The sequence below is a fragment of the Engystomops pustulosus genome, chromosome 4 (genome assembly GCF_040894005.1).
Source record: "Engystomops pustulosus chromosome 4, aEngPut4.maternal, whole genome shotgun sequence".
Taxonomy (NCBI): domain Eukaryota; kingdom Metazoa; phylum Chordata; class Amphibia; order Anura; family Leptodactylidae; genus Engystomops; species Engystomops pustulosus.
Window position 1 is genome coordinate 54,167,486 of NC_092414.1, and position 12,880 is coordinate 54,180,365.

Genomic DNA, 12,880 nt, shown 5'->3' on the forward strand with positions numbered 1-12,880 from the left:
AAGCAACTTAAAAGATGCTGCTTTCAGTCATATTTTGATACTTACTCCGCTACTTGGGACTGTAAGAAGAGGAAGAATTAGACAGGGTCGAATTATTTTTGAAGGACCTCCTGCTGGCCCCATGATTCTCTGTGTACAGAGGGAAACTGGAAAGAAGCTACAATGATTAAAATTTTCCATCTTTCTACTGTGTTGCTGTCCTTAGGAGGCCAATATGATTGAAAGTTGTTGAACAGGGAGCAATAAGTTACTGCTTTAATTTTTGGTTGGCACCTCACGATAAATATGCAGGGTTTTGGGTTGCAGTTTGGGCACTCGACCTCTAAAAGGTTCGCCGTCACTGCTACAGGGGCTTGCAGGCTATATACTACAGGGGCTGGCAGGCTATATACTACTGGGGGCTTGCTGGCTATATACTGGGGGGTGGGGTCTGTGACCAATGCTTTTCCTTTGGGTTAGACTTGAGTCAATAGGTTTTTCCCAGTTTTTGGTGGTAAAATTAAGGGTCTCGGCTTATGTTCTGATTTTTTCCTTTTTTTTCCCCTTTTTTTTTAATATACACTGCTCAAAAAAGGGAACACTGAAATAACACATCCTAGATGTGAATCAATAATTCTTATTGAATACTTTGTTCTGTACGAAGTTGAATGTGCTGACAACAAGATCACAAAAAAAATCATCAATGGAAATCAAATTTATTAACCAATGGTGGCCTGGATTTGGAGTCACCCAAATTAAAGTGGAAAACACACTACAGGCTGATCCATCTTGATGAAATGTCCAGTCGAAATGAGGTTCAGTATTGTGTGTGGCCTTCACATGCCTGTATGTACGGTTTAGTACATAAAGCTGAGTGTTTGTATGTGTGTATGTATGTATGTATATCCGCTAAGGGAATCTGCACCGTCACCTTTACAATAACCAAATATTACAGTAGATTTTGAGCTAAAATTTTCACTGCGCACTTTCCATAATACAACCATTGTCTGCTGCTGCTGTGGCAGTTAGCAACCAATCGCAGCTCAGCTTGCATTTTGCCACAAGTCATTTATATGAGCTCTGAGCTTAGATTGTTTACTAAAGGCAATGAGTATAAGACAATTCATGTATGAGGTAAAATTGGAAAAAAAAAGAGTCAAAGACAGAAATAGAGGCTGAGAGACAGACATAGAGAGATAGATACATACAGAGAAATAAAATATTGTTGTGAACCCATTATATTTTGTTATAGCCAAGAGCAGTTATTTACAATCACTGGGGAAACACACTGTACATCGGCAGAAGCCAATCTCTGGCTGCTGCCGATGTAAATTTCTCCTCAGGCATTAAGGAGGGAGCAGGAGTCCTGGACGACATATTTCATTGTATATCCATACAGTGGGGTACGTCTGTACCATATGTCGGAATCCCCCCAATTTGTCCATGCAACGTTTAACAAATAAAGTGATGTGCATCCAGGCCAAATTTGGCACTCCCGCGATCATACTGATTCATGGAATAAAGTAGGGTTGTCATTTAGAGTGCACATTGAAAGCTGTGTCCTTAAAAATATGTCGCAAATTTGTTTTCTACTATTTTATCACATTAGAACCAACTTACCTTTGCAAAACATTACAGATTTGCCAATTGTAATACTAATACCTGGCCTTTGGGAGAAAAATCACTGGGGGCAGTCTTGAGGGATGAAATGGAAATACAGAAATCACTCTTACGGGTTATTCCTTTTCCATTAGTCCACCATGACAACCAGTGTATTCCCTCCCTATTTTTTTATGATTGCATTATTTCTGTATTAGGGTGTAATACTAACATACTAAATAAAATTGTTGTCCTTCCTGGTGTAGTTTTAGGCTGCAGGGGAGGGGATTTTAACCTTTCAAGTTTCCTGTCCCTAAGGCTATATTCACACTGCCGTTGCCCGCCCGTACCATACCGTAGCGGGCAACGGCAGTGTACGGGGAGAGGAGGAGGAGGTGAGCGCAGCTCACCCCCGCCCCTCTCCATAGCAACCTATGGCGCACGGCGCCGCATTACGGGAAAAGATAGGACCGCTCCTGTAAGGTGCCGTGCGCCCATAGAAGTGTATGGGGGACGTATATCGGCCGTATATACGTCCCCCATACGTTAGTGTGAATGTAGCCTAAGAGGTTAAGGGGCATCCTCCAGGTGGCCGTCTTGATGGAACCTTTTGCAGAAGCAGTTGGGTAAAGATATTTTGTTTGGAGGCAATTTGAGTAATTTATTTTTCAATGAAATTTCAATGAAATAAGTATATGTGAAAATCAGAAAATGTGCCATTACACGGTGACCCACATTTATCAAAACCTGTGCAGTGTGTACTATGTGATTTGCCTGTGGAATGTGCAACAGATTCATCAAAACTGGCAGCTGATCTTCATGAATCTGCCGCCCCCTGCACTGCTCGGGAAGTATACATCATTTTTTTGGTGCACTTTGTTCATGCTGCAGAAATGTGGCAAGCAAGCAGTTTGCATGTTCTTCTCAGTGCAAAGTAAGAAAACTTACGATGAGAGATAGGGACGGATGGGAGGAGCTGGCCACATCGCAGACCGGAAGTTCCCTGTGCACAGCTTCTTTGCCCCTGTAAACAAACAAGGGCACGGATGAAACAGACCGCGGCGCGGACACAGCCTAAAATGGCCTTTGGGGCATACACCTTTTTTATGTTTTTTCTCTTCTCAAATTCCAAAGGACGCAACTTTTTTATTTGACATGGGCATATGAGGACTTCTTTTTTGTGGTAAGATTTGTATATTCCAATGGGTTAATCTTTATGGTAAAAATAGCATGATGATTTAAATTTATTAACTCTTTCCTGTAGCGGAATAGAATAAAACTTTGTTTTTGATTAAAACTTTTACACAGTTCACCATACAATATAATTAGCACCATAAAATTACTCTGTAGGTTAGTATGATTAAGGGGACACCAAACGTGTACAGGTTTTACTATTTTGGCAAATAAAGCACTTTTTTGTGTCGCCATGTTGTGAGAGCTATAACGTTTTTATTCCTCATTCAAAAAAGTGTTATAAGGGCTTGTTTATTGTGGGAAAGGTAACGGTCAGATTGGTGCTATTATAGGATATGTCAAGGAAATATTAATCTTTTTTTTGTTTAACTAAAAGGCAATTACTAACTGTTGAACTATATGACAATTGGCATCTATTGAAGAATGTTATGTGATGACTTCAAAAGACATTTGGTCCCTCTTCTCTGCACCTATCCCCATCCCTACAATCAGGACTTGGAAACAAACAATTGTTTAACTCTATTCGGACCACCCACTGACTTTAGACGTCAGCGGGCGCAGGTCTGGAATCTGCAGCTGCCGTGCTAACAAGACTTGGTCTCCGGGTGCCCAAGGGAGACGCGGTTCGTTACCGCTTCTCCCTTCTCTTCTCCTCTGTGCATCGCACTGAATGAGTGCGATGTATAGAGGAGCAGAGCCAGCGTGGCTTCTGGCGCTATAGACTCAGCGGTCACGTGACCCCCCGTGTCCACAGGGATTAGACAGAGCTGCTGGGTCTAATTAGACCCAGTCCAGCTCTGATCATAATACCCAGTGACAGATGTAACTGACAGATGCCACAGATACAGGGGAAAACTTGTAAAAGTAAAAAGATGTAGTAAATTTTTTTTTAAAAAAAGTGAAAATGTCCCCCAGGGATCTTTTATGACGTATGACTTTTAAAAAAATTAATAAATATATAATAAAAAAAAAATCCCCCACTACACTACATAAAACATTGCCAGTCACCATACATATTATATATCAAAACAAGATAGGGATTATATTAATATAATCACCATTTATCACCAGGTGCTGGCCTACTGCCAGGCACCCCAAAAACTCACAGTATCAGTTCACTGCCACAGCTCCACAGGCGTTTTTTTGACGTAGCCTGTCTCTTCCCCAGGACGGAGCCAATCTGGGAAGTCTGCACCAGGTAGTTATGCAGGACTTCCAGCTGGATGAAAATTAATAAATCAATATGAGATACAGGAAATAGTGTTCACTTTTTGGGGGCTGCTAGACAAGCTGAGTGTGTTCCATATTTCTCCCACCTCCAGGGAATCAGGAATTTATTTAAGTTGTAAGTTTCTGTTGTTTTTCTCCCTTTTTATTTTGTAACTGTTTTGCCTTTTGTGTCTCATTTTATTTCTTAATTCTTTTGTTTTTAACACCTTTTTTTATGCACTGATCACCTTTTTGTAATGAAAGCGTTTACCTTAATTTTGGTCCCCGTATGCCCTGCAAACTCATAGCCTTGTGATGTGTGGTTAGCTGTGTGACTGCTAGAGTGCTGAGTGTGCACGTCTAGTGGTGTGACAAGGAAAGGATGTAGAGACCTATTGGTCTCAGTATAAATGCAGTAGGTGGTGGCAGCGGATTAATAATTGGAGTGCTGGAGCTGTATGAGGTGTGATTTATGCTCAATTTGTGTCCTGAGTGAAAAGTGAGCGCAAGTTTGAGTAGGCTAAACTAACCTGTACAGTTGAACCCCAAGTCACGTGACGAGGCAGCGGCGTCCTTACCAATTACATTTTTTTGGGAGAGCGTGAGGACGAAATAGATCAACCAAATGAGGCAATGGGCTAATTTGGACAATCTATTTCGTCCTATGGCGGCAACCAGTTAATAAGTGTGGGCCTGTGTGTTTTTCAACATGCCATTTTTAAGCGCCTTGAAATGTGCCTTAATCCAGGGGTGTCAGTGTTACTCTGACATAGTTTTCTATAATAATAATAATTCCTTTGTTTATAGAGCTTGCCAAACCAGTCCCTGTCCCCATGGGTCTCACAATCTATTCAACCTACCAGTATGTTTTGGAGTGTGGGAGGAAACCGGAGGACCAGGACGAAACCCACACAAACATGGAGAGAACATACAAACTCTTTGCAGATGTTGACCCTGGGACTTGAACCCATGTCCCCAGCGCTGCAAGGTTGCTAACCACTAAGCCACCATGCTGTCCCCCTGACTGTTGTCATTTATGCCAGAGCTAAGGGAGGAGAGATTTGGGTGAGCAAGTGTGAAAAAACTTTAAGAAAAAACAATGGGGGTCATTTACTAAGGGCCCGATTCGCGTTTTCCCGACGTGTTACCCGAATATTTCCGATTTGCGCCGATTGTACCTGAATTGCCCCGGGATTGTGGCGCACGCGATCGGATTGTGGCGCATCGGCACCGGCATGCGCGCGACGGAAATCGGGGGGCGTGGCCGAACGAAAACCCGACGTATTCGGAAAAACCGCCGCATTTAAAAACCGAAAAAGTGTCGCTTGGGGATCGCTTACCTTCACCTGGTCCGAGGTGGTGCATTCCGGCACGATGAGATGACTTTCAGCGCAGCAGCGCCACCTGGTGGACGGCGGAAGAACTACATTCATAAATCCCGGCCGGACCCGAATCCAGAGCAGAGAACACGCCGCTGGATCGCGACTGGACCGGGTAAGTAAATGTCCCCCATTGAAATGAGAAGAACGGTCTGTGTGAATGATCTGTGCTAAAGGACATCTACCACCAGAATCAAGGATTGTAAACCCAGTACACTGACACACATGTGCCCCCTCTGGCAGGCTCTGCTCTTCATTTAGCTTCATATGACCTGTTTTTTTTTAACCAAAAAAGGCTTTTTAAATTATGCAAATGAGCCTGAGGGGCTGCTGGCTCTGTGGGGGTCTGGAGACCATCATGTCGGTGTGCTTGGGTAAGAATTCTTCATCCTGGTGGTAGCTGTCCTTTAAGAGGATTAGGACTAGGGCTATATACCAATTTCCAGGACAATAGGAGCTGATCCAAATTGAATCTTATGAAAAATGTGACTTTTAACTAATTAAATCTCATGTGATTCGCTTGTCTCTAGTTACCATCCAGGCTTCATAGATAAGGTTGTTGCAAAATTTCTTATGCAGTGAACATCAAGTGAGAATCAAGATGGAGAAAGACAAGGAAATGTAGGATATTGATGATCAGAGATGTATACTGGCCTATCTTCAGTCTACAAAATAATTTAGAGTTTAAAGGAAAAAACTAAGTGAATAAATAAATGTATAAAACAACAAGTTTCATATTAAGACTGGACGCTTCGCCAGGTACAAGAAGTGTTAAATTCTGCCACTAAGAAGTACAATATGTCCAGCAGGTAAAAGCCACCACAAAGCTCTGTAAACTAAAATAAAAAAGTTCTTATGTTTGGAAGAATGGGACTACAAAAAAGGGAAACTGGATTAGTTAAAGGGCTTAAACGTGCCATGTTACCAGTGCATGTTGTTACTTTCTACCAGCAGAGGGCACTCTGGTCCTGGAAGTCTATAGCTTTATTCCCTGATTGAAAGTTATTGTGGATGCTGAGCTTATGCTCTCACAGGACCAAAGGCTTTTCTCCTACAGGTTGTCATAAACTAGCTTAGACACAAACTGTGCATACATCTGTATGATATTATGATGGATAATATTTGTACTGTCCAACTATTAAATGTTTCATTACTTTTTTGCAGGACTTGGTGTTCTCTGTTATGGAGCTTAATGGCAAAATTCACCGAGTGTCATCAGCAGGTTGCAACAGAGATACAGAGTGACTTTCACAGAAAGGGGAAGGAATAAGCGTTCTTTGGCCACATCCCACAGTGATGATCACTTCATTGTGAACTATGCCCTGTGAAACTGGATGGTGAGTGCCACACAACTCCTGGGAGGGAGGTGAGAAGTACACAAGTGTCACGTCAGACCATTCAAAACCATTGACATGGGCAATGTCTGCATGCTAGACGACCTAAAGGTTACCTGACCCCAAACACCAGGCATAGGCATCGTCATTAGTGATGAGCAGAGATATTAGAATTTGTCAAGCTGCCAATTTGGCATGGACCCAGACTTTGTGTTTCGGTCCACCCAACACTATGCTGGCGACAGATTAGTAAGCCTCATTACTGTACGTTGGATATCTCAATGAGAGTGCTATATATCACTGACTATTGTGGCAAGACTGCACTATGTGCAGTTTGCCTGTGTATAGTGCAGGGGTCACCAGATTCAGGATTCTAGCACCCCCTGCACTGCTCCAACAGAGTTCACCACTTTTTTGGTGCATCTTTAACATAGAGTTTGCAACACAATTCCGACTGAGCACTGGAACACCCCCTTCAGTGCAGAAATTTGTGTTGCATGTTGCCTAGTGCCCCTGTGCCAAAAAAGGGTCACAAGTGACACAAATGTAGCGCAGACACTTCTCAAATACCTGTGCAAGAACATACAAAGTCCAATAGAAAACTGGCACACGTCCCTCAGTAAATGTGCCCCATCAGGTTTAAAAATCTCAATGCATTTCCCATTATGGATAGAGATTACTTGATTAGTGGGACACATAGCAATTACAGAATAGGGGGTCTGCAGGTGCCCCAAAGATCCCTTAGTGTCCATTATCCTTCATGGGACTTCTAGAATGTACAGAACCAATCACTCACATAGAGCATTAGGGGCATTTTAAAGGCTAAGGACACTTATTAGCAATAGAAATCTATAAAAACTTGGTACTAGATTCCTGTAGAAAAATAAACTATAAATATAGTTAATCATTTTTGATGCATTCGTGTTGGTAAAATGAGTTAAGTCTCCATATGGATACAATGAATGGAATGGAAAAAGTGTACCCAGCCTTTAAAGCCCCTGATAAGAGGTAAGTGGGAAAACCTCTTCCTTCCACTGTGATCTAACATTTCATGTGATTACCGTTTTGTAACCTACACACACACCAAAGACAAAAAGACAATTAAAGCTTGATGAAGGATTTTATTAAAAAACATAATTTTGACCTTGTGCATGAACGTTCAGTGAGTATCTTGTTACGCTATAGTGAGACCAATTTTAGGTACAAACTGAGATTTGATTTGCAATTTATTATTTTTTTTACTATTATTACCCTCAGTGTATGAAGGTTCCTAAAAATAAAGTGGTAAAACCAAAACAGAGCATGTAATGATCTTCATAGGTCCTGGAGATATCTGGTACAAAATACTTTATTGGGATAAATCTGATTTGAATATTCACATTATCTACTTACTAACGGCTCATGTAAATATATATATATTTATAACTTTCAATAAGGTTTCATTAATTTAATTTTATTGCAGTAAAACCTCTAGTATGTACCTGTACAAAAGTCACATATTCATGACAGAACAAATGATATTTAAACTTCTTCCCCCAAAATATCATTCTTATTTTACAAGCTTTACAAACAGGGAACATTAATGCTGGTTTTGTAGCAACCTTTTAAAAAAATATGTATATACTGCCTGCCCCAACTTGTTAACCCTGTCAGTGTCAGTAGAATATTCCTCTTTGCAACACTGAAGGTGTATCCGATAACAGTGACTGAGAACTCCTGTACCTTCATAACACCACATAACATTCGGCTAGTGCACCACACTGCTCTCTTGTCTACTGCAGCGGCGCTCAGAACAGAATAGCAAATACTTTTATGGTGAGTATTAAACATCATCTGCAGCTAGAGATGGGATGTTTATTCTTGGCCGGGTAAAAAATGCCATTTTCTCTCTAGAAAGGAACATAAATATTTACAGTTTACAATTTTATAAAGTCATTGTGATTATAATGCAGCAATGCTGGCTGGCTGTGGTGCCAGTCGTCAGTCCCATGCCAATGAGTACCAATGGCAACTTCTAGGGAAGGGCCATTAATATGTATGTCCCAGTAAGCTACATTAATGTGTGCAATTAATTTTCCCATTCAGTTATTACTTTATTATAATAAAAGATGAATTCTATGTTATTTTTGGGGTGTATACAATTGGTATGAAAATTAAAGGGATTGTATCAAGTTTGCATGATATCTGCTATGCACAAGGGGTCCTGGTTTTGTAATCAGTGACGGTCCAACTACCGATCACTGGAGCCCCAGCAATCTGGAGAAATGGTGTCCTGTTCTCACTAATGGATGGAGATGGAGAACCATGCCTCTACATTCAATAGTTTGGGAGTGTCAAGAAGATATCTGAGGGCTGTGCTTAGCAATTTTCGAAACTCCACAACTATGGTGGTAGGATGTATACCCAACCTGTTTCTCCACCCATTAGTGATAACAGGACAGGGCCGGCACCAGCACAGGGCAAGTGCCGGGACCCAGAGCTGCTAGGTGGGGGGGGGGGCACATTGGGTTCTATATAAGGAATCCATGGGGATGAGTGGGGCTGTATCTAATGAATCCATAGGGGGTGAGGGAGGCTTTATATAAAATGACCATGAGGGGGCTGTATGGTATGATAAACTAGGGAATATTTTAGGGAACAGGAGATGCCGCCCTCTGAATTCACTGCAAAGGGGCCCACTGAGGCTCTGTCGCCAGTGGCCTCTTGAAACCTGGAGTTGACCCTGTAACAGGACCTGTGTCCTATCCCATAGCTGGGGGGAAAATTCTTAGTAGGCAGTCGGACCCTCAGCATTCAGTTTGTTAACCCATTTTTTGAGGATGGGGTATAACTTGCTAAATTGCCACAAATACTTTGCTGTGGGGGAAAATTGTATAAATGCAATGATGACAATTTTTTCTAGTTTTCTAGTTATCCTGTGGGGGAGCTGACTGCTGAGAAGTATCGTACAGTAATACTCACCTGAAAGACTGGACTTCCAGTGGCTCCTTGCAGCTCTGCCCACGTAGCCTGTGCACATCTTTAGCTGCCGCCTTCATCATCCTGTCAGCTTGCATCTCATATTTATGTTCTATTTTTTTAACCTGTTCAGTTGAAAAATGAAATCAAATGAATGAACGAACTAAAACTATGTGTCAAAAGAATATTATTTGGAAAGTACATATGGAAGTTCATTTAGTATATATATATTCCAAGTTTCAAGTGGTTGTTCTTCCACAGACATGATGATCACTTGGGGACCCCCAATTATAATGAGACTAGGAGTGCGGTTGGGACCACACTGTTTGGCTATCTCTGACATTGAATAGGGGAAAATGTGGAATCTTTGGACAACCTCTTGATGGATTCAGGACATTTTAAGTTTTTAATTGTATGATATATTCTAGATGACAAATAACATGTTTCCTGGCAGAACAACCTGTGTTTGCTCTCTTCTTTGAGGGTTTTAGTGTTGCACTACACATCTATCATTGAATATAAAAGTCTTTCTGGATAGAAGCATGTTCCTCAGCGCGGGGCTCTACTTTGTGGCTTTTAATTTGCCCTGCCAGTGAATGCCGCTCAGTGCCAATCAATATATGATAACCTATATAAGCCCATGCCTGTGGTTCTTTATTCAAGATGACAGCCACTGACATACTGAATATAGCAGCTATTACAGATAACAACTTCATGCCTTCTGAGGTTACACTGAAACACTGGACTCCCAGAAGTAAAATCGATGTAGTCAGACATCTACAGAGGCCCCAGTACAGATAAGTGAAACAAAGGAAAGTTCAGAGCAGTACCCACTGCTGCTGTAAGTGTCTGATTGTCAGAATCTCGGAGGGAAGGGAATCAGAAGAGCCGCTATTACTTACCTGTTTCTCCACTTGTCTGAGCAGGAGCTTAAACCTGTCATCATCCTTCACCCGCTGAGGCAGCTCATTTTCACCTTGACGTTTGGCTTGCTCTAGCTGTTCTTTCAGCTCTCTTAGTACAGCAATCTCTTGAGTTAGCTGATTATGCCACGTCCTTGAAGCCTGCAGATCTAATTCCAGGTCCAGAGATGTGCGAATTACACGGTCTCTGCCAGAGGACTTCATGGACGGCTGAAACAATAGAGTTTATTGTGAATCTCTGCTCAATGCTAACAGCCAGAGGATCCTGATTTGCTAATGCTGACACTGGAAAGCTCTGGGGAGATGCATGGCCCTGGTCTATACTTTCCAAGTTGAAAACGTCAGATTAGCAGGGTAAAGTGTAAAAATAGAAAGTGAGGTTATAAAGAAAATGGAAAGTTAAACATATTAAACAGCATAGCGTAGAGTCAATATATGCAAAGCAGAGGTGTGCCTTCAGTATCCTACCAGACTGATTCCTTTTTCTACTACCAGTAAGGCTACATTTACACTGCCGTATGGGGGATGTATATACAGCCGACGTACATACACCGTATATACGTCTGTCCTAGACGGCAATGGGCTCACAGCGCCGTATGGGAGCGGTACAGGACAGCACACGTGCAGCGCCGTACCGTTCCATAGACGGGTGAAAGATAGGACCTATATATCAGTATGGAGAGGGGAGGGGGTGAGCAGCAGTCAACAGCTCTAAACCCCTCCTCCTCTCCCCGGCCCACATCGTGTGAATGTAGTCTAAGTCGCTGTTAAGCCTAATGCATACGACCTTATGTTTTTTCCTGTTCTGTATATACAGCTGTATTTTGGCTGTAAATACAAGTCGTTTTTCACCAATATGACTATGTAGGGCACTGTATCCGTTCCGTATCCGTATTAAATACAGTGAACTGGCAAATGATGGCTGGAATGCACCTCCCACTGCTTCTGGTCTCCCTGGATACTGCACGTATATAGCTGTATACGGTGAACAAACATATGCAGCGCATATTTTATACGTTCCAATAGACTTCTATGGGCCGTACGGAACGGAAAGACATGAAAAAATAGGACATGCACTATGTTCTTTTACATTTTTTTTTCCTCCTGTCATGTGTTGTTTTTTGAAATGCATCCAAACCAAAGCCCAACTCCTGGGACTACACAGAGCATTCTGTCAGGGTGTGAGGTTAGTTAAAACACACAATTACACTTTAATGCAAATGCTTAGAGAAGACAGAAAGGCATATTTGCAATGCAGGTGTGATGGGCTTCTGTAACCTGTCTTTAGTGAAAATGAGGTCCCCGGTGACAGGTTCCCTTTAATACAGTTAGAGACATAATCCATTTATAAATACATGCCTAAAATTTTCATTAGTACAAGTTGTCCATGTCCAAACTGCCTTTTTTGTTTTTAGAATTCTCTTTACTACCGGCTAAACAGTAATACAAAGGAAATCCCAAGACTGTCACTTCCCCTTTGGGTATTGTTATTATTCTTTCTTATTTGACTGTAGATTCTCTTTAAATATTGAATTAAAAGCAATGTTCTCATGAATGCAAAGTTATTATTTGAAGTAGTAATCCCATGACAGGAGAGAAAAAAAAACCCTTTTTCTTCTATTCTGCTGTTTTAACTTTCACTACCACATAAATGAATAATGCGTCCACCTGTAATTTACCAGGCGCGCTAAGCTTTAAAGTCGCTGATCAAAAAGGTGAACTGTCTTGGATTGGAGCTCGATTGCTAGAAGATAATTTGTAAGATGAAAAGACGTACAAGTGACAAGATCTGAGCAATTCAGAAATGTCACCCAAAGTTCATATAAGTAATATCCTGCCAGATGAGGCATAACTTCTGTTGACATAGTTAATGCTGCCTCTCTTTATGTGATGGGTATAGAAAAGTCCTATACAAGAGCATATGACAGACACAAGTCACCTGATGCCCTAAATCCAAGGTCAGCCACCAACGTGGTCATCCAAATGATGATTTATGACATTATCAGACATCCCATTACTTGTGAACCTAACAACATAGGACTGAGCAGGAAGGCAAAACTGAATAATTGACTTACTGGAGTATTCTTGTATCTTATATTGCACACTGCACTATTGTTATTTTACATTACTAGGTTAGCAGTTACCCATTCGGTCTTGTAGCTTTTGTTTATTGGTATATACAGATTACAGATATGACTCAGTGCACACTGCAGTTTTGGAGTAATGTCAGCTGCACATGTCAATCAGGGAGCTATCTATCCCAATAAAGATAAGTGGCTTCCCTATTATAAAGACTTGCATGCTC

The 12,880-nt window shown here is 41.5% G+C and overlaps 1 protein-coding gene across 1 annotated transcript in view; it reads right to left on the reverse strand.

The window, feature by feature from the left end:
- Positions 1–7,795: 7,795 nt before the first annotated feature.
- Positions 7,796–12,880, reverse strand: part of WWC1 (WW and C2 domain containing 1) — a 116,113-nt gene continuing 111,028 nt past the window's right edge. Inside the window, exons 21-23 of the mRNA XM_072145956.1 lie at positions 10,555–10,785; positions 9,656–9,777; positions 7,796–8,583 (exon numbers count right to left, since the gene is read on the reverse strand). Of these exons, the coding sequence (XP_072002057.1) occupies positions 8,517–8,583; positions 9,656–9,777; positions 10,555–10,785 (420 nt within the window). The 3' untranslated portion in view covers positions 7,796–8,516. The remainder of the gene's footprint in view (positions 8,584–9,655; positions 9,778–10,554; positions 10,786–12,880) is intronic.